Here is a 23,245-nt window from a genome sequence, read left to right on the forward strand (position 1 = left end):
CCACCGTCGCCATGTTTATTGTGGTCAGAAAATTTTGACTCTGCCCTCTAGTGCCATTGACTGAATGCATTGATGCCAACATAAAAGGCCCATGGAAGTATGTGGGCACTTACACCTCATTTCCATGTAGGTATGTGAGTGGTGTCTGTAGATCTGTAAATATACGGATGATGTCTCTAGTGTCCAACGCCAGGAAGTGCATTTCTTTAGAGAGGTTAATTTTGTCTGTTTTTCGCCATCCGGTAGTTTGGAATATGCGCTTGCAATGTTACTGGGACAAAAACAGGATCTGCCAGGTACGTGGCATGTTTTGTGAAATATTTAATTAAAAGAGACGTATGAACGGTTGAACGAGTCATAATGACAATCTGACTGTATAAAATGTATCACCATATTTTAGAAGAACAACATCAGATTCACATTATGTTAAAACTAGAAAAACAAGTTCTTCTGTCATATAGTCTCTCTTTAATCCACCGCAAAAGTTCAGTTATTTTAAATTCCACACCAAAATTCTACTGAGGGGAGGAGATTCGAAGGCACATTGGATATCACAGAGATACCCATAGGAATGAATGGACCTCGGGATGCCTCGTCTTCGTACACATACCTATGTGGAAATGAGGCATGAAGGCCACATTTGAAATGAGCTGATCTGTTTTTGTGTGTAAAGGGAGTATAAATGAGCCTTACCTGCAGAAAAAAAGTATGGGTTTTTTGAGGGGGTTTTCAGTGACTTCTACAAAGGATGCTCCAACACATTCTGACCTTCAGCTAGCTTCAGTGAAATGTTTAAGGGCTGGAATGTTTAAAATGTCTAATAAAATATTTGCACATGTTTCTCTTTTTCCCAAACGTAAGGCACAGGAGTGGACCTAAAACTGAAACATTAACTCTAAAAGTTAATACTAGGGGTGTGAATATAACTACTTTATACAGAGCTGGGGCTGTTTAATCTGTGAAAACCTCAATCTCATGAAAACATTTCTGTCTATAATTGAGTCCTATAAACCTTATTTTGCAGTGAAGACAAAATATTTTGACCAAATTTGTAATTTAAATCAACTTGCTTATTTTTTAATCTAGAAACGAGTGTCTATGTATTGAAACGGGAAAGAGTAAGTCTTGGCACTGCACTTAAATTGTATTTACATTGAAAAAAGGTTGAAATACTCTTACGCTGGCAGATATTTCTTCAGGTTTCAGGAGTGTATCTTGTTTTAGAAGTTTATCATATCTTTTGTGAAAATAATCTGCAAAATAACCAGTAACTACAGCTGTCAGATAAATGTAATGAAGTAAAAGTATAAAGTACTCACATTAAGTAACCCAAAACTTAATTATAGTACATGGGCAAATTTATGTATACTACGTCTTTCAAATTCACCAAATATCCGACTCAGACACTGAGTGACCTACTTGTTACGTAGTGTGAAGCTCTGTCTCTGTGCTGTGTTGCAGCCATCTGCTTGTGACTCCTCTTAACTGGGTCATATAACTCTCACGCGGGAGCTCTCTCAAATTATTCTGAAGCTGAAACCAGTTTCTAACACTTCGGAGTATCTACTGCAATGTACTTTTTCTGTTAAAATAATGCCACCATTTAAGATACGTTTAAGACCAATGCTGGTCCAGGAGTCATTTGGCAGTTTGTCTACATAAACTCTGTGTTATGTAACTCTGAGGCTGTTGGGAGGTGACAGGAAAGGGCTGAGGTCAACCCGAGGTCACGTCCTGAGAAACCTGGGCACCCCCTGCCTCGCTGACAAACCTCTTGTCGCACAAGCAATAAAGCATCACTAATGAACTTAGCAGGAGGTTGTTACACTCGACCTTTGACCTTAACATTCCTCACAGCAGCAGAGAAGATCAGAGGTACATGATCTGTACGCTGCATTTTTAGGTCATGTTTGTTGCACTGTTGGAGCTCACATACTTTGTCCTCTTTGGTTGACTGTGTTTGTGATTTTAAGTATTGATATGAAACTTTATTGATATTCACAATAAAACTGGATTATTTCTGTCAAAAAATGCAGAAGACAATAAATAATAAGTTTGCATCTCACGTTAAAAGATGCAGAAAAAAGGATGCAGTTACAAAAACTAGTTTGCATTATTCACTTTAGGTGTAATACACGCGGCAGCAACACAGCAAGGTGTTGTTTTAAACTGTTGCTCAACACGTAAAAGAGTACTCACTGGTTTAGCATTGCGCTCCTGTAACATTGTCAGATTCATGATGGATAATTAAAGTGTAGATGCAGCAGAACCAAAGATATCATGTTTTTTGTTCCACACATTTGTCTTCCTTGTCAAAACATGGTGCCTGCATCACCCACAATGCAACTTGGTTGGAGATCCAGGTATGTTATGCTAGTAGAGGCTAATGTAGCCTTGAGCCACTAGCCTCAAGCAGCAGTGTTGGAGCAGGGGGCGGCATCTAGGGCTCCAGCCCCAAATGTTTTCTTAAAAGCCACAAATCTTCTCGGTTTTTAAATCACCTTCAACTGTGTATCATTTCTCCTCCGTCTGTGTGACTAATCGGAAAATAAATTGAGCAAAACGTTAACAAGACTGGTATAGAGAGATGTGGATTCAAGTACACAACTCAGAAACAGTTAAGTTGAAAAATCAAAAGTCTTTAGTTTCACAAAAGGTTCAGTACACAGGCAGGCAAACAATGCAGGAAGGACTAGAGAAAACGCAAGGACAAAAACCATGAGTGAGGATCCAAATTACCAGGAATGCTAACACTAGGAAAATTGCTGGAGCACTTGACACAAAGTTACAAAGCCGAACTGGCACAGGGAGCAGGGCACCCAGACTAAATACACAAGGGAGGCAGAGGTAATTGGACATTGGCTGAGTACCAAAATAAAATAAGACATTGATCTAAATTATGAGAAACATGACCTAGGAGCTTAACAACACGACACAAGTTCTGCTGCTTCTCTGTAAGTAATTCTGTTTCTGACAAAATAGTAACATCAAACAGTTTTTGCCTCTTTTTAAATGACAGGAGTGAAAATTAATCACCCCCAACATTTGTTGTGTTATGGTTTCAGAATGATAAAGACAGCTGGAGAACATTCATTCATTTTCTCTAACTGTTTATCATGACAGGGGTCGCGGGGGGGCTGGAGCCTATCCCAGCTGACGTTGGGCGTGAGGCAGGGTACACCCTGGACAGGTCACCAGACTATCACAGGGCTGACACATAGAGACAGACAACCATTCACACTCACATTCACACCTATGTGCAATTTAGAGTCACCAATTAACCTGCATGTCTTTGGACTGTGGGAGGAAGCCGGAGTACCTGGAGAAAACCCACACCTACACGAGGATAACATGCAAACTCCACGCAGACTTTTTATTACTTAATTTTCAAACTTGTAGACTTCGACACCAGTCAATGCTGACTCAAGTGACATCATTTCAGTCAAAGCATCAGATTTTGCCTCCCTTTGGAGCCACAAAAGGCTTTATACAACTTTTTTCTCACATTATGCACCATTACTGCCTGAGACCTGACCAGACTTGGGTTAGCCAGTTCAAACTCAGTGCAGCCAAACATTGTTCAAATTAAAAGAATTTGATTGTAAATTCTAGCGGAGATCTCTAAGTGTCCAAAGATCCATGATATGTGGATTAAAATGATCCAAGAAAGAGAGAATATTTAATTTTGATTATGTATGATACTGTTTTACGGTTTGAAATAAGATTTTAACAACATCTAAACTATTTTGAAGGATTTCAATTCATTAATGTCTCATTTCATCTTTTGATAAAACACATTAAGATGAAACTAATTTACTGACTCTTCCTACAGATGTTCATTTCCTGCTGATAACAGTTTAAAGACCTGAGGAAAGATCTCAGAGGTGTCTATTTTCTTCCACTTCAGAGCAAAGAGTCCAGGTCTCCAGTATGATGACAGAAACGAGCTGCTGTGTTTGTTTTTCCAGCGGAGGCCCCCCAGACTGAGACTTCCCTGCTCCTTTGGGCAAGGCAGCGAGCGATGCAGGCAGGGACGCAGGGAGAGAGGAGGTGGTGAGAGCTTATCAAAGAGATCTGGACCCAAAACCTCAAAAAGCTTTACTGCGAGGAATGTTACCGGCATCTGCTGATCCCATCACTGACACACACACACACACACACACACAGAAAAATTCTAATGCATTTGTAATCATGAGCCTGTAAACACAGGTTTGTTGTAAAATGTGGACTGGATCTGAAGCCTGTTTACTGATTTTATGTAAAAACTGTTTCAGTGTCACTGCTGATTAAGTGTGTAATGCAACATGTCAGACACAAAGCTTATCACATGGTTACACAGTTCATGGATAAATCATATAATTGGTAACATACTAAAGCAAATAATGAGTGGTTAATTAAAAAAAATACAGCTTGAACTGGTCTAGAAAGCATTATCGTTTCCAGTGTGGCACATAAATTCTCCTGCAGGTGAGATATGAAGATGAAGATGAAAAAAATTTGTTTACTTTTACAGACAGAAAATCCATTAAAATCAGACATCAAGTGTCAAAATGCTACCATAAGTTGTAGTTTCATGTTTTAAATGATCAAATAACCAACAATCCAGGAGGCCAAAAAACAACTAATGGACTAAAAGAATGGAAACTCTATTTTGTCAGATATGAAGGTTTGTAATTTGAACGCCAACCAACGATCCAGCCAACAATTAAAGTAATAATTATAAACTTTATTCATATAGCAGCTTTCAAAACACAGTTCTGAAGTGCTTTACAAGAAAATGAAACACATTTAAAACAAAAGGAGAATGAAACAAACCAAAATGTCACCAAGAAAACGGCTAAAACTAAAACCAAGATAATAACCAAGAATTAAAATCCATAAAATCAGCATATACTAGCCAATAAAGTACATTTTTAGGAGAGACCTAAACAAACACTCTAACTCAGACAGCCTTATTTCCTCTACAAACCATAGTGTCTTTATGGTGTTTAGGGCCCATGCACAGTTTCCCCACTCTGATGCATGAACAGTATTACTACATGTGGGGGTGTAATGTGTTGTGCAATCAAACCCCTGTTCCCACTACTTGGACTCCCCCAAATCGTGGTTTACGGAGGAGTTTCAGGGGAAAGGTTGGGGATGTGAGCCTGGGAGGGGAGTTAGAGGGGGGGTATAAAAAACGACTGCTGGGACCCAGGTTTGCAGGAGAAGCACTGAGTCCGAAGGCAGAGGAGACAGAAGAAGCTGTACCTGAGCAGAAGCATCTGCGAACACAGATTAAACCATGCTGTGGTTTCTGGTGCTGAGCTGTGCGCTCTGCATGGGAGGACACGCTGCAGCAGGACAGAGAGGTGAGAAACACTGCTTGTATTTTGTGGTCATTATTTTTACTTTGGGCTGTGAAGGTCAGCAACAATAATCTAATTGATCCCTTGGGGAGCAAGCATTGATAAATTAGTGAGAGTTGCACACTGGCACTATTTACATGAATTTATATGAGCTATGAGAAATTGTAATTGCAGCTGTATGCATGCAAACTGACTACCATTATCCAAACCAGTGCAGAGAACTCATAAAAACAGAGAAACATCAAGCGCAAATTGTAAAGACTGGATGGTAAAATAATGTTACAGAGGTTTGAAACTTAAATTAGGATTTATTATTTTAATGTCCCTGCTTTTTTCTTCAGTATCTCACAATGTAAATAAGTATTAGACTTGTGGAGGATTCAGAAAAGCTCAGAGGAGTTTTCAATTTCCGTGCAAAGCTGTTCTGAGTACACAATGAGGAAAAACAATCACTGAGAGCTTTCAGCTGTAGAAAAACAAAACACTCTCATTTACCTTTCTATTAGCAGCGAGAAGTGATTTATCTCCAGTATCTTTTCTGTCTGCTGTGGAATCCATTCAGTAAACAGAGTTGCTGCTAATGGAAATACCACGTTTTCCTCTGCTTGATGCTCTGGAGGTCTCTGCCCTCGTACGACTCCTTTGGGGGAAGGAGTGGTGGGGGGTGTGGGGGTCTTTAGGTAAACACAAGCAACATTTTGCTTCAGGATCTCACCACACCTGAGCATGCCATCCTGCTATGAGAGAAACTGAATGAATCTGTCCAACAGAGAATCTGTGACTTTTACTTATCCTTGCAAATGAAGTGAAAAAGTGGGGTGTCGGTGGCTTAGTGGTAGAGCAGGCGCCTCATGTACAAGGCTGTTGCTGCAACAGCCCGGGCTCAAGTCCAGCCTGTGGCCCTTTGCTGCATGTCTCTTCCTCTCTCTCTCTCTCCCCCCTTCATGCTTCACTGTCCTGGCGATTAAAGGCAAAAAATGCCCTAAAAATTATATTTTAAAAAAAGAAGTGAAAAAGTTAGAGCACTTAATCAATGTATTAAAAAAAATGTGAAAACAGTGTGATGGTGAAAGGGGTCCCATGTACCTGCATAGATTTATCATCTGAATCTGCAGCTTGGACTGCATGGAGCTTTACAGTGAGTTTGAGCTCATTGTTCTGCTGTTTAACTTCACTCTCGCCAATCGCGTCGTTTTTAGAGATAAAGGTTTTTTTGTTTAAAAAAAACCCCTGCTGTACACCACCTGCCAGCCCCAAACAGCAGACAGACACAGTTAACAAATGGTGAACATATTGAGAAATTTAGGAGCTAAAGAGACAGATAGTTCCCTCAGGAGTTGTTTAAACAAAGGTCGGGACACTGTCTTTGACCCCAGGAGCTAAGGGGTAGCTATGACCAAGCATCCAAACTGGGGCTATAAAAAACATTAAGCCAACACAGAAGTGCCATAAACTGCAGTTCTTGAGGCTGACTCTAGGAGGCAGTCAATCCCCATAGACCCCATATGATAAAATACCCAACTTAGCAGACAAAAAACATTTTTACAGCCTGGCAGGCACACAAAATGGTTTTGGTCTCTATAGCTAGTTTCCATGACAACTGTACAGGCAGTGAATTTTTTTCAAACTCGCCTGTTCACATTTTATTAAACAGCGGGCCACTGCGAGTGACAGGCAGTCTGCCAATAGTGTACTCGGCTTCGCAGTCAGCTCCACCCCTCGTTCCTCCACAGCTCCAGCATCTCGCCCAAATATGGTCACTTCTGGCCAAAAAACAAAGATGGTGACTACCGAAAAAGCCAAACTTGAGGCTTCAAAACAGTTGTCCACAAACGTCGGTGAAGGTAGCTAAAATCATTATTTTCACAGTCTATGGGTATGACACGTGCAATGTAAGTGGAGTTACGATGTTGGAGGGTTACAACAGACAGCGCTACAAATAAAGAGATGGTGTCCGCTCAGGTGCTCTTAGGTACGCTCTTCCAAGCCTTCTTTGGTGCACGTTTTGGTTATGCTCAACCAGGCCGATATAAAATAGAACTTTTTAATACAGAAAACATTTGCTCATGGTCTTTGCAATAATTGCACAATTGTAATTCTTACCCATATCTTAATTTTTGTGTGTTGTTAGTGTGACAACAACTATTGAACCTTACCAGATTTCGTTGTGCATGTATTGCACTTCAATGATATGACGTGATATGACTGTGTCCCCTTTTTTTTTAACCTCCTCTGGAGTTGGCGCAGACCATGTGGTAATATGCCAATGAAGTGCTTGCAACTTCTTTTTGCTGCCCCCTGGTGGCAAAAAAAAAAAAAAAATCAGTTATTGCAGTTTTAAAGTCTTTATGCCAGCAAACACTCATATTATTTGAGTAAAATATTTTCAGTGTTGCTATTTGATGCCACTAGGATTCAAATGGAATAATTTTCTCCTGGATAAAAGACCCAAATGAAGAGTCAGGTAAACTACTCTTGATGCAAATGTGCCTTTAGTTCAGGGGTGTCGAACTCATTTTAGTTCAGGGGCCACATACAGCCCAGTTTCATCTCAAGTGGGCCAGACCAGTTAAACCATTAGATAATAACCTATAAATTTACCATTTACCAAACAGCCTGCAATATCCTCAAAAATCGTGTGTAAACTCATCAGTATGTCTCATTTTTTTCCACATTCAGTCAGTCTACTACTCACAGTCATTACATGTGTATTTTTAAAAATCATTTTCCACTAAAGTGAAGTTGTTGAAGAAGATGGTGAAGTCATCCCCTGTCTTACAAACAATCTGTTTACAATCTGAAGTTCTGTCAGTGCCTCAGCAGCAGGGTCCCACTTATATTGTTTTAAGATAAAAGTCTGACACAGATTCATCATTCATTAGATTCACATCAGGTGTGCAAAGTCTTTGGTGGGCCGAATCTGGCCCCTGGGCCATATGTTTGACACCCCTGCTTTAGGTCATTTAAAAAAAAAAAAAAAAAAGTTAGACAGTGTAATCGTCACAAGCTGCAGTTACAAGATAGACAACGCCACAAGCTGTGTCTGATGAACCACTTCCTTGTTCAGTGGCTACTCTGTATACACACACACATTCAGTTTCCTCTTTAGTGAGCAATAACTGGACATTTCAGACACTTATGAATCATCATCATCATCATCATCATCATCTTACAATTGTAGAGTTGCACAATGCTCATTTTCACATCTGTTAAATATAAGACATTGGTAGCAGAAAGTAGTGTCCTTGCACTACCTTTTTTATTCCACTGTGGGAATCATTGAGGCCGCTCTCAAGTGGAACGTCTCTTCATTTTCCGAGATTCTCTTTCATCAGTGGCTTTTTATACATTTAGAATAAAACTTTGAATTAGAGAAGACCAACTGACTCAACTTGGTAATATCAGCTACACAACAATTTAGTTAGCAAACATGAGCCTCCATAACCCAGAGGTCATACCTGACCAAGTGAGGCTGTAGTAGCAAAACCTCTGAATGTATTTTATCATTCAGGAGGAATGTTTTATTTCTTCTTTCAAACATTACATAGTCTTGTTTCATAGACAGTCTTTATAGCATTTTTGTGTCGTTGGACATTTGATAGATGTTTGAAAGAAGACAATCTGCGTCAAAAATCCAGATCAAAACTTACTCTGTTCCACTGTAGAAACACAGAGTCACCCGCAGAGTTTAGTTCCTGGTAGCACACAAAAATGTCTCTTCCAGAAAATCTTGTATCATTCCATATCTGGAAAATCAATTCTGCAGCTACCATCAAAACATCTCTGACTCCAGTGAATGCGTGGGAGGTGGATACAAACCGGGCCTGCGGTGGCTGAGGAACGTCAGGTATTACAGTAGACTCTGGTATTCGACAGGCAGTGGATCATGTCTTACAGGAGGACATGTGTAGTTCCCCCACACACACACATGTCCATATTTTCTGAGTGAGCCTCTGGTCTCACATGTTCAGCCAACAGGGAGACTGATGAGGTGATGTGTGAACACTATTTTAGTTTGTTTTGCCGTTTGATCGTTTGATGTGTTATCTTTGCAGGCATGCATCTGCACACACATCAGAGTCTGCACAATTTTGATATGATATTATCCTGAATGCACAGTGTAATGGCTATGGAGTAATGACACCATCAGCGTTTAGATTGGTTCCCAGTAAGCCTCACTTTCACTATACAATCTGTCTGCCACTGGGGTTTGATCTCCTGGGAAAATTAAGGCTTGATTTACAGAACAGGAAATGAGTCAATCATTGCTAGTGCTGTTTCCTGGTAGCTATTGGTAGCCATCCCCAGTTACCGAAGAATATCACTGTAAGTTTATTGCAGTTGCTATCCCCAGTAATGGAAATGACAGACAGTGGAAAACCAAAGTATGGAAATAAATACTGTATGTCCTCTATTGTTGGTAGTTGATGGACTCTGAAAACCACACTTGAGTAAAAGTGCAAATGTCTTACCAGAGAATGACTTTGGCAGAAGTTTAAGTCACCTTAGAATGATAGTAAATAAGCAGATGCACTACACACAAGGGGTCTGAATTGCTTCTTTTAATTTAGTCTTCATTTGAAATACTTATCACCTATTAGAATATTACTTAAGTTAAAGTCTTAAAGTATTTGCTATTTACTGTAGTTAAGTATCAAAAGTAGTTTCATGATATTAAATGTACTCATTATGATGGGCCATAGTGTGCCCTAGTTACTAGTCATGAAGCACACAGACGGAGTTTATATATATATATATATTTCACCAACAGTGTGTCTTACTGCCCTCTTTATATTCACCTTATATCCATTTGCAGATGTGCCCAGCTTGTCAGTCCTGAGAGATTTTGCTCTTAAACTAGTTGCTGAAAATCATATCGTCTCTTTACATTATTAAACAGAGACCTGATATCAGACAACATCAATACACATATTAACCAGCGTTCATCATTACATATCTGTATATGACAAAAACTACAAAAGAAAACAGGAAATTATTGATTTAACTAAAAAGTTTTGTGTATGTAGAATAACCATATAATTTTGAATGGCAAAGAAAAATAAAAGTAAGACTGACGTAATGTAATGGGTTTTAAAATTTTAAACTGTCTTAGAGTCTGTGGTTAAACATAGTGTGGACTGGTTCATTAGCTGGGTAAGTTAGCTGGTTATAATAGCTGCGGTTGTGTTATGCATCTCTTGAAATGGGAGTAATGATTTTATTTTTATTTTCAGATGGAGAAATTATCAGTCAGATTAAAATGACAAACCTTGCACTGGCTGAGATTAAAGAGCTTCTGAAACAGCAGGTAAACACACAGCAAGAATTAAGTCAATATGTATCTGTTCATAATGCTGATGATCCACATCTTGTGTAAGTGTCTGTGTTCACACTGACAGGGCTGCTAGTAAGCTGGTAAAGCAGCCGCCCATTAAGTAAAACTGGACAGTTGATTAGGTTCAGCTTGATGGGCTCCATGCTTCATACAAACATTTGATTGTATCTTCCAGATTAAAGAGATAGTATTCCTGAAGAACACAGTGATGGAGTGTGAAGCCTGTGGTGAGTTGACCAACTAGACAAAAACTCTTATGAGTACTTTACTTCACGATTGTGTACACAATACAAACATTCCTATTTTAAGATTCAGTGTTTTCCTAACAGCTACATTTTACAACTGAATTTTAAGTTTTGGTTGTTAAACAGGTGATTTTATATTAACAATGACAGCTATTGTTCTTACCTTTTCAACAGTGTTTTGAATTGTTGCAGAAAATTTCAAGAACTTTCAGACTTTCAGACCTGCATAGGAAATCCGTATAAAAGAATAATACAGAGAAACAATGAAACAATATTTCTATATGTTAATGAGATATTTCTATCATCATACAAAGCTGTTATACTACAGAATCCATCAGAACAAAGTGGATTAGATGATACAAACCTTCTCTCTTTTCAGGGATGGGAGGAATGCAGCCTCGTCCCTCCTGTGTGCCCAACCCCTGCCACCCAGGGGTGAAGTGTAAGGAGACGCCTCAGGGAATAAAGTGCGGACCCTGTCCAGAGGGCATGGAGGGTAACGGTACCCACTGTACTGATGTGGACGAGGTACACAGAGATATACGATACAGTAGATCACAACATAATATGATATGTTGATATGATGGTAAAATTATTTGTTTTCAGGTTGAGGGATTTTTAAAAAGTGTTTGCTTCTCTCTCTTCAGCTCTTCTCTGGCATCTGCTTTTAATGCTTTAAATTAAAATATAGCTATAATGGTCCACCTACACAGGGGTTATCACTTCAGGCCTGATTAGACTTCTAGGTTTGTTGCACCTGCTTAGTGACCTCACATAATTACCAGCATAGCTCCACCCAGCTTGAACCTGTGGTCTAATCAGCCTGAATAAGTGAAAACACCTGTGTGAATCTTTAATATCATTAGATTGTCATGAACGGCCCTGTCATATTGACCTAAACCTCAAAACACATTTGAATGTAAACATCTGACAAAACTCAGATTTGGATTCTTGATGAGCATCTTGTTTGTGTTTCTGTCTTTGTTGTCCGCAGTGTACTGTGATGCCGTGTCACATGGGAGTGCGCTGCATTAACACCTCCCCTGGTTTCCGCTGCGGTGCCTGTCCTGCTGGATACACCGGCCCCCAGGTCCAAGGCGTTGGCCTCGCCTATGCCGCTGCCAACAAACAGGTCAGCATCATCTGTAAATATACACACATAGAAATGTGCGCTGATTAGCTCCTTTAAAGTAGTACCTCCGTTAGTATCAATACTACAGCAAAAGAAGAAAACAAAAGGCTTCTGATGTACTTTGGAACACATATACTACCTGGGCATAACTCTGAGGTAGAGCGGGTAATCCACTAATCAGAAGACTGGCGGTTCAATCCCCAGCTCCTCCAGTCCGCATGTAGAAGTATCCTTGGGGAAGATACCAAACCCCAAATTGCTCCAGATGGCTGTTCCATCAGTGTGTGAGGCAAAAATCGTTGTCATTGCAGAATGTGTCAATATAAGAGGCTTTCACTGGCCCCTTTTCTCACATATTTTTGGTTTGCCCCTCCGTCCATGGCTATTACTAATATTGTATAACACATTTTAATAACAGTAACAACATTATTATATTGATATTTTAGTGCCATCCAAGATCAATTGATTTACCCTGAAGATTAATATAGATTACTTAATGTTCAGTTACCTACAGTGCTTGCTATGCAACATGTAATTAAATGTTAAAAAAACTAATCAAAGTATAAAGTATCAAGATGCTGAATTAATTTACGTACTATTATTTTATATATTGTTATATTTTTTGTTAAAACTTTCGGAAGGAGAAACTCTTCCCTCTGCACCTCCACATGTTTGTCTTTGCTTCTCAGCAGCACCTTTCTAACTTCATCATCAACACCTCCTCACTCTCTCCTGTACATACAGTGTGTCACACAGGGTGCACTGGTCTGTTTCAGCACCACCTTCGTCCTCAACACAGAGCTGTTTTCACTCTGCTGCACCTCATTTCTAATCCCTGCCTCTTATTCCAGCCTTGATGTGGAAACTTACTGCAGTTACTGGATTTTTTTTCTGTCTGTTTTTCCTGTCCAGGTGTGCAGAGATATCAATGAGTGTGAAGGCCTCAACAACGGAGGCTGTGTGGAGAACTCCATCTGTATGAACACCCCTGTGAGTATTCACACTATGAAATTACAATAAATCAACAAAAACACAATTTAAAGTAAGACCGTGTAACTTTTAAAACAAGGAATAACACAATAGTCCTCTTGTTGTGTTCGTAAGCAGATAAATGCACCATTACCACTTGTTACTACTTTCCTTGGTCTGATATGACCAGAATCTTATGCTGGCCAATACTACCAAACTTTAGATTTACAGTATATAACTGTATTTCTGAATAACTGACACTACTGATCCTGTGACTCTTCTGTACTTTGCTACTGTTATACCACATTTTAGCATTTACCATTGTCACTTCTGACCACAGTATTTTTATGGCTCCTTTAAGCTTTGCAGGTAACTTGCAGGTTAATTGCATGTCACACTGTGCGATGGGTAAAATAAAGTCTTGCACAATCAGTGTCAAATTCATCAATCAATTTTAAGGCAAAATATTGCAAGTAGGGTGTGCAAAGGTTTGAGGTGTTCATGGTACGATGATCATCTCAGAAAATATTTTGGTTTTGTGGTATTACAGAATTTATATTAATATCAGTTTCATGAAAATAGAACAGTTATTGTTGGTTGAACAAATGTTTTATAAAACTTAAAACCATTTTGTTAATAGAGGTATGTGTGTTGAGAATAACTAAAATAAAGGGGAGATTCAGTGTTGAGTTGCATTTTTTTCAATATCGTAGATAAGCAATTGTACATGGTATGATAACTGTCAGCTTATATATCATGCTGCCGGTATATCGCTGCAACCCTAATTGCAAGCAGACACACATCATGAACTCATATCATCCATCTATGCCGCGGTCAGGCTTTGCAATTGCAGCAAACAAAAACACACGTTTGAACCACAAATGCCTTTTTTTTGTTACACCTCCATCTTTTTGTTATAAGCTTTTTATACTGAACATTAAAGTTGGAGCTTGAATGTAAAATGAGTCACTGTATTCTGTGACACTTCAGAGTCAGTAAGTGACTCAAGTAAAATCCAATATGGTGCAAAGTTTCTGCAGTCTTTGGAAGTTCTATCACAACAATGCCAAATTGGTAACGTAGACTGATGCTCACTGTTACCACTGAAATAATGGGTCTGTTTCCTCTGTCCGTCATCAGGGCTCATTCAGGTGTGGTCCCTGTAAGACGGGCTACATTGGGGATCAGCGGCAAGGCTGTAAGCCAGAGAGAGCCTGTGGGAATGGCCAACCCAACCCCTGCCACCCTAGCGCTGGGTGCACTGTCCATCGAGATGGTGTCATCGAGTGTCAGGTGAATAAATCAAAGTTTCTGCTTCTTGTTCTGAGTTTATATCTGTCAGGAAAAATGGCAGATTCACATGGTAGCAGCCTCAAGTAAGAGTGAGTGACTTAAGCGTTTGACAATCGTCATTATCCACTTATGTAAGTTTTGATTCTTTAGTATCTCTGTGCTGAGTAAATCTCTCTTTAATGGGAAGTTGTGATGGTTTGTTTTTACGCATCATGGCCCCACTTTGTGATGTGCGTACTGCCACATAAAAACTTCAGCAAATTGGCTTTTAAACTTTATTCTCTATCATAATACATAATGTGAAAAAAATAGGAATATTTATCACGGCACTTTGGTCCCATTCCCTCTTAACCATCCACTACTTGTGTAAAATCTAGTAAAGTCTACTTCTTTTACTGCCCACATATTTCTAAGTTCCTCAAAGGGAGACAGTCAGGAAGAACTTTAAATATAGCATAAGCACAATTTGTACAAAGCTGCTAAACAGATTTGACCCAGCTCTTTGAAACATATAACTTTTAGTACTTGTGCCAGATTTTGTGCATCCAAAGGTCTGTTTGATCACTTAGGGTCATCTGGTGCTATATGCAGTACACAACATGCTGTACAGTACATAAAACATTATCCATCCTCACAGTGCGGAGTCGGGTGGGCTGGCAATGGCTACCTCTGCGGGCCGGACATTGACATTGATGGTTTCCCTGATGAGAAACTGGCCTGTCCTGAGAGGAACTGTAACAAGGTGAGCCTCCAAGAGTCTCTGTGAGAAGTCTTTAAAGATCAGTGACACAAAAACAACATAAATGATCACAATTAAGTCATCTGCAAAGAATAGAATATTTGCAGGTCATTTGTGGTAACATATATAGATTGTTGTGAGACCTGGTGAGAACTTGTACCTTTGTCTAGTATGTGAGGTTATGGCATGTTCTCCATGGTGTGAGACACTGATCCATGACACCGGAAACACTATTATTAACTTTAAAGCATCAGTCCACTAGGATACTATGTGTTTATTCTTTTCAGGATAATTGTCTCACTGTTCCCAACTCTGGTCAAGAAGATGCCGACGGCGACGGAATGGGAGATGCCTGTGATGACGATGCAGATGGGGATGGGATTCCCAACGTGCAGGTTCATGCATAACACACACTGAGAGAGGATGAAAAGGATTTAAAACACATGAGAATAAATGACAAGCCTGCGTACATCTGTGTTACAGGATAACTGCGTGTTGGTGCCTAACGTGGACCAGAGGAACATTGATGAGGACGACTTTGGCGATGCCTGTGACAACTGCCGCGCCGTCAAAAACAACGACCAAAAAGACACAGATGTGGACAAATTCGGTGATGAGTGTGATGAAGACATTGATGGGGATGGTTGGTGTTCTACACATTTGTTACACACTGTCACATCAGTACAGATTGATTTATATGTTAAGCATTTATGTTTAGAATGATTAAACTATGGAAGGCCATTTCTACCGATGAGATGAAAAAAGATCCTGTAAGTCATTATAATGAGAAACTTTATCAAAATAATGAGTTAGTAATATTTTAGATTATTTAAAGATTTCAAGTAAGTCATTTTGAGAAAGTATCTCATTATTTTGAGATATTAACTGATTATTTTAATTAGATTTCTAATTATTTTTAAGATACTAAGTCACTGTTTTGGAATACTTAGTCACTATTTTGAGATAGTAAGCCATTATTTAAAGATACGATGTCATTATTTTAGACACTAAGTCATTATTTGGAGACACTTAAGTCGCCATAAGTCATTATTTTGAAATACTGTCACTTTTTGAGATACATGAGACGGTAAGTCATTTTTTGAGAAACTAAGTCACTCTATAGATACTACGTAACTAATTTGAGGTATTTAAGTCATTTTAAAATACTAAGTCATTTTTTTCTGAGAAAGTATATCACTGTTTTGAGATTTTAAGTAACTTCTTTGAGACACCAAGTCACTATTTTGAGATACTAAGTTATTTTTTGAGTTACTAGAGTCAAAATTTTGAGACACTGAGACATTATTTTAAGATACTTAGTCCTTAATTTCAAAAATGATGTCACTGTTTTGAGATACTTAAGTAATTTATTGAATTAAAAAAGTCATTAGACACCAAGCCACTATTTTGAAATACTAAGCCATTGTTCGGAGATACCTAAGTAACTAATTGAGTTAATAAGTCACCATTTTGAAATACTGAGACAATTTGGAAATACTTTAGTAACTTTTAGATACTGAGTCATTTTTTGAGATAGTAAGTGATGATTTTGAGAAACTGTTTTGAAGTACTTAAGTAATTTATTGGAATACAAACGTTATTTTAATATACCAAGTCATCATTTCGAGATACTAAGTCATTCTGTGAGACACACAGTCATTATTTTGAGAAACTATGTCACTGTTTTGAGATATTAAGTCACTTTATTGAGATACTTAAGTCATTATTTTAAGACACCAGTCATTTTTTGAGATACTAACTCATTAATTTGAAGAATTAAAGAACTGTTTTGATATACCAGGTCACTATTTTGAGAAAGTTTCTCATTTTAGTGGCTCACAGGATCTTTTTTATTCTTCATCCCACTGGCAGAAATGGGCTTCCATAATGAACAGTAGATTCAAAGCTGCAAATTTTGATTCGTCATACCAATATATGCCAACACAAACATAGGACAAGCCTGTAATGCAAGTTATGATTGTAAAGTTCTTTGACACATGAAATACATACAGCTAAATTGAGGTTATACACCCCCCAAAAATTGAGCTTTACCAGAGTTACTAGGGGCATAATATAAGTTACTTCAACATTCACTGGTTTCCACTTTAATTCCAGGAATCCTAAATCACCTGGATAACTGCAAAAGGGTTCCCAACCGTGACCAGAAAGATCGTGATGGAGACAACGTGGGAGACGCCTGTGACAGCTGCCCTTATGTTCCAAACCCTGAGCAGGTCACATATGACACTTACAATGACATCTGCACAAAAAGCTTGACATTTTGTTTTGACTTTTATCAGTTTAATGCCACAATAACTCATTTAATCTTTCTCAGACTGATGTAGATAACGACTTGATTGGAGACCCTTGTGACACCAACAAGGACAGGTACTGTGTGACCTCATCAATCACATCACATATATATATTTTGAATTATCTCTGTGAGGAGTGTCCTACAGACCAAAATCCGAATGTGCCAGTAAAAATCTCTCTTGTCCAGTGATGGAGACGGTCACCAAGACTCACGGGACAACTGTCCAGCCGTCATCAACAGCTCTCAACTAGACACTGACAAGGACGGCTTGGGAGACGAGTGTGATGATGATGACGACAATGACGGCATCCCAGACCTGCTGCCACCTGGTCCAGATAACTGCCGTCTGATCCCCAACCCTCTGCAAGAGGACTCTAATGGTGTGTAATGCCTCCAGCTATGTCAAGTAAATAACAAATAAAGAGAAGGTTTTCTCTTAAGATGGTCATTAGAATTATCTTCTCAGGTGACGGTGTTGGTAACATCTGTGAAAAGGATTTCGACAATGACACCATCATCGACACCATCGACGTTTGCCCAGAAAACGCAGAGGTCACCCTCACCGACTTCAGGGAGTACCAGACTGTTGTTTTAGATCCAGAGGGAGATGCACAGATCGACCCCAACTGGGTGGTGCTGAACCAGGTCAGGTTTTTGGTCCTGTTGTTTTGTGTGTGCGTCCCAAAACGCTGAACATGTTTGGTTTTCACTTACATCTACTTGTCTGTTTGTGCAGGGAAGAGAGATTGTCCAGACTATGAACAGTGATCCTGGACTGGCTGTTGGTAAGATCATTATATCTGTTCTTGAAGGAATAGGTCGAGATTTAGGAGGAACTAGCAGCTTTTGCCAAGAGTTATACAAGATGATCGATACCACTTAGTTAGAGTAGTCATGTGCACACCCATAAACCCTCAGTGGGACATGTACAGGATACAGAGAAACTTCAGTTGCAATCTAAAGAATACTTGGATCACAGCTCCCTTTCATTGTATAAGCAATGTTTTAACCAACTGCAGGTCATCTGCAGGTGACACAATCTGCCAAAAAGCACCACCAGTTCTGAAAATGAACATGTTCGCTAGCTGTTTCCAGGCTTTATGCTAAGCTAACAGCTCTATTTCACTGTGCATATGACTGAAAGGATCTTATCTGTACTCTTCTCTTTTAAAGTTCATTTTATAATGATTATTTATGTTTTTATTTTGTATTGTGATTTTAATGCATTTTCTTGTTCTGTAAAGCACTTTGAATTGCTTTGTGTACGAATTGTGCTCTACAAATAAACTTGCCTTGCCTTGCCTTGCCTAAGCTAAGCTAACCAGCTGCTGTAAACATCAAACGATACGATGCTGGTATTGATCTTTTCATCTAACGTTCATTAACAAAGCAAATGTGTATTCCTGAAAATGTCTATTTACAACACCACCACCAGGCTACACAGCTTTCAGCGGCGTGGATTTTGAAGGGACGTTTCATGTAAACACGGTCACGGATGACGACTACGCGGGATTTATATTCGGATACCAGGACAGCTCCAGTTTCTACGTGGTGATGTGGAAGCAGGTGGAACAGATCTACTGGCAGGCGAACCCGTTCAGAGCTGTGGCAGAACCAGGCATCCAGCTGAAGGTAGCCTACTGTTCGGACACAGAGAAAGAAATACCTGAGCTACTTCCCGATAAATCGTCATTTTTAAATAAGCTGTAAGGGCTTAATTATGACTAATAAATTAGTAATTAATGATCTGATTATAGATAAGTTGTAAGCCATTACTAAGAACAACTTTTTGGGTTGCCAGGTTGTGAAAAATCCTCCCCTCTAAAAGACGGCTACCTTTTGGAGAAGTGCTGCAAAAGTTAGTCACCTGCAGCTATAACTGTTAATCAATCAGTAACAAAGGATTCCCTGTCAAGTCTGCAGCTGTAAATGTTAATAAGCTGTTTCTTAATTGATTTTGTCCAGAAGTTAAGTGGTTAAAAGTCCAGAGGGGAGTCTTACATGAATTAACTAGCTAAATAGAGAAGTTTTTTTTCACAACCTATAAACTCCAACTGATAGCATTATAACATTATTTATCAAACGTTAATAAATCTATTAATTACAGTTTATACATGCTGAGTACCATTATTTGCTGTACAGGAAGACATAATTCCTCTATTTGGGTTAAATCTCAGTGGCGCCTGTTAGCTAACGGCTCACTTATAATCTACTTCAGTGCAACTGTGTTTAACAGTGACAATATTCAGTTCTTCGTACAGCATTATGCTTAGTTTTATAGCACAAAGAGTTGCTACTGAGGACATGAGAGATTAGTTCAGAGGCTCAGACTGCTTGTCATTTGTGATTTTTAAAAAGGCCGTCAAGTCGGACACGGGTCCAGGTGAAAACCTGAGGAACGCCCTGTGGCACACCGGCGACACAAGCGACCAGGTCAAACTCCTGTGGAAAGATGCTCGCAATGTTGGCTGGAAGGACAAAACTTCTTACCGCTGGTTCCTTCAACACCGACCCGCCGACGGCTACATCAGGTACTGACTGAGTTTAAGGAATGCTATGCAGGAATTTCTGAAAACACAATATGTAGACTCATACAAAAGTAATCCCTCTCAATCATCACTTATGACCAACAAAAGGTGTGTGGAAAAATATTTATCTGCAGAGACTCTGGCTGGACTTTATTTTCTTTTTAATATGCTCTTATTTTGCCGGGATGTTCCTGAGCACAGCACGAAGGTGAGGTTGGAACTATCTAAAAAGGTAGCGACCAGGTGTCAGACTGTAGGCAGAATGCATTCAGGACGAAGCTAAGAAAACCACTCAACAATCATGCAGATATAGCATGCATATATTGCAAGCAAGAATGAATCTGGGGTTGGCTTTCACTTTCGCTGGCAGTTACCGACAGTTCCTGCATAGTAAACCTTTAAGGGAATACTTTTAGAGATGAGTTTCATGTCTTTGCATTCAGTTTGGTTCCTCACATTTTCAGCCCAAGACTGAGAGGTGCGAGAAACTGTGAAAAAATAAACCTTCCTGCTGCTTCTAAATTGTCTTTACAAACACATCTTTGAATTATGAATCCATCTGTTGCTGTGTGACGTCACCTGCTCTCTGTCGGTGTGCAGAGTTCGTTTCTACGAGGGTACTCAGATGGTGGCGGACACAGGCGTCATCATAGATGCCACCATGAGAGGAGGTCGACTGGGAGTCTTCTGCTTCTCCCAGGAGAACATCATCTGGGCCAACCTGCGTTACCGCTGCAACGGTGAGGGATGCTTCTGAAATTCTGAAATAAGTAGATCTTAACGAAGCATTAACTTTTTTTTTTTTTCCAATTCAATGAACTACACCATAAATTATTCCATGGCCACTCTGTTGTAAATAGCTTACAGTGATGTTAAGTTAGAAGAAGAAAACAAACCTGTAGATTTTACTCACCTGTGTTTCAGAAAAACAAAAGAGCATTTTGATCTATTTGATTACTTTGGGTGTGAAATCTTGTATGAGCTTGCTGTAAACAGCCAAAATAGAGATCTGACTGCAGCCACGAAATTAGTTCTCCTGCATCATGTTGAGTATTTTTCCTCGGCCTGCTCAAACTGTAAACCAAACAGTGATTTCACCTCATGCTGTTCCTCTCCGCAGACACTCTTCCTGAGGACTTTGACACCTACAGAGCCCAGCAGGTCCAGCTGGTGGCCTGATGATGACAGACAGGCCCAGGGAATTCTGGGAAACACCTTGCAAAGCACAACTGGGATCAGAAATAAAATCATTACGTTGCAAACATTTAAAAAAAGTCCACCAAATGTGTTTTAAAGTAAAAACTGATCGACTGTTTTTAACTCCTGACAGAAGAGAAAACTCCACAGGCGTAGAGACTCTTCAGAGGGGAGCAGAAATATAACATGACCTGTACAAATTGTTTGAATTGTTTAGCTGTTGTCAAACCATAAATAATTGTGTGACAAAATATTGTCTACTGTGATTTTGGTAAATCATGTGCAATATCTGGATGAATTTCAACTGTAACCATTTATTGTGGCTGCACAGCAGATTGTGGAGATTTGAAAATACCGATTCTAGTATAATAGAATATCAGCAATGGGAAATGTTTACTTTAAGAGGTTATTCAAATTGCAAACATGTCAAATGCATTAAGTGCAAAACAGTAATCTTCTAAACTTAATTGTTGATGAAGCAAATTAGGTTTAAAACGATCTATTTTTATCATGTAAAGCATCTTATACATCTAGAAAAGCATAAAACGTATTAATGGTGAAGCTCTGTCATATTATACCCTAGAACTTCAATTAAACCCTAGTCCCAATTAAACGCCCAGTCCCTTTTAGTAGCCTGGTACACACCGATCAGCCAAAACATTAAAACTACTGACAGATGAAGTACATAATATTAATCGTGTTGTTATGATGCAATGTTCCGCTGGGAAACCTTGGGTCCTGGCATTCATGGAGATGCCACTGACACACTCCACCCGACCAAATCCTATAGTAGACCAAGTACACACCATCATGGCAACGACACTCCCTGATGGCAGTGGCCCCCCCAGCAGAACAGCATGCCATTACACACAGCAAAATCTGCTCAGGAATGGCCCGAGGGAACGTGACAAACAGCTTAAGGTGTGACCCTGCTTCCAGATTCCCCAGATCCTAATCTGATCGAGCATCTGTGGGACGTGCAGTACCAGACTTCACAGGACCCAAAGGAGCCGCCATCAGTGCCCGGTGCCAGACTCCACAGGAAAACCCCAGAGGTCCTGTGTCCATGCCCCTACAGGTCAGAGTAAAGTCCAATCCAAGAAGGCCCCACTGTGGATCAGGGGTATCTATGAGGTTCCAGCATGTCCCACGAATGCTCGATCAGAGAACTGGTGGTACCTCTGAGGTAGGTACCCCTGATGCAACCTGCAACGGTGTTGGAATGGGTGGAGCATGTCAACTGACATCCACATGAATGCCAGGACCAAAGGTTTCCACCGCAGAACAATGCATTGTATCAAGATGATCAATGTTATTCACTTCACCTGGCAGTGGTTTTAATGTTTTGGCTGATAGGTGTAGCTACACATTTTGACAAATAAAGGCCTGTCACAATTAGAGGCCTGATCTGGTTGCCAAACAGTTCATTTTTTTCTTTGGATGTATAAAACCAGGTTGTTGACATCCCACTTGAGCTAATGTTAGTTAGCTGTTTAGATCGCACATACATACACAAATATAAATGTTTAAAATTTTGTCAGTATGGAGATACTACATATTGTTAGCTCCGTTAGATTCTAGGTAATTTAATCATTCAGTTCATTTTGCTGAAACCATGAGCGCCAGATTTACCGCCACGGTAAACAAGAGAGTTGAAAAAAAAGATGGTGACTCCCAACTTCTGAAGCTGTCACATGATATGTCCATTATACTAAAATAAGTAATTCGTAACAGACAGCCTAATTTGTATACAAGTAATATTCATACTGGTTTAAATACACAGTTTGATTGTATTTCCTGATCTTTACTGAGCAACAGTTTTGTGTGAAAGGAATTAAAGGCCTGTCCCAAATAATAGCCCAGGCTATTAATTTAAGTTTTACGGTAATAGCTATACTGCAAAAAAAAATAAAAAATAAACAAAATAAAATAAAACATTAGATTTTAAGTAACAGACGTGACTTTTTTTCAAACTCAACAGCTTTTAGTGGAAATCAACATTCTGAACATTTCACAAGCATGCACATATCCAAAATAATCTTTTAAATTTTGCATTTGGAAATACAGATTACAAAATAGAAACGATAGCAAAGACAATATACAACAGGATCGAAACACCATGCATGTCCACAGCAAACACGCTGC

At 39.4% G+C, this 23,245-nt stretch overlaps 1 protein-coding gene across 1 annotated transcript; it reads left to right on the forward strand.

The window, feature by feature from the left end:
• The first annotated feature begins 5,046 nt into the window (after window positions 1-5,046).
• LOC125896257 (cartilage oligomeric matrix protein) lies at window positions 5,047-21,360 on the forward strand. The gene is made up of 19 exons (XM_049588673.1): window positions 5,047-5,351; window positions 10,583-10,656; window positions 10,859-10,910; window positions 11,308-11,456; window positions 11,923-12,060; window positions 12,973-13,050; window positions 14,170-14,322; window positions 14,960-15,064; window positions 15,349-15,456; window positions 15,545-15,704; window positions 17,177-17,295; window positions 17,397-17,449; window positions 17,562-17,755; window positions 17,842-18,020; window positions 18,112-18,160; window positions 18,811-19,007; window positions 19,734-19,906; window positions 20,504-20,643; window positions 21,024-21,360. Exons 1-19 carry the CDS (start codon window positions 5,285-5,287, stop codon window positions 21,080-21,082), a joined length of 2,247 nt encoding a protein of 748 aa, XP_049444630.1. The 5' UTR covers window positions 5,047-5,284; the 3' UTR covers window positions 21,083-21,360.
• The last annotated feature ends 1,885 nt before the right edge of the window (window positions 21,361-23,245 follow it).

Source organism: Epinephelus fuscoguttatus, linkage group LG10 (assembly GCF_011397635.1).
Source record: "Epinephelus fuscoguttatus linkage group LG10, E.fuscoguttatus.final_Chr_v1".
Lineage (NCBI taxonomy): Eukaryota > Metazoa > Chordata > Actinopteri > Perciformes > Serranidae > Epinephelus > Epinephelus fuscoguttatus.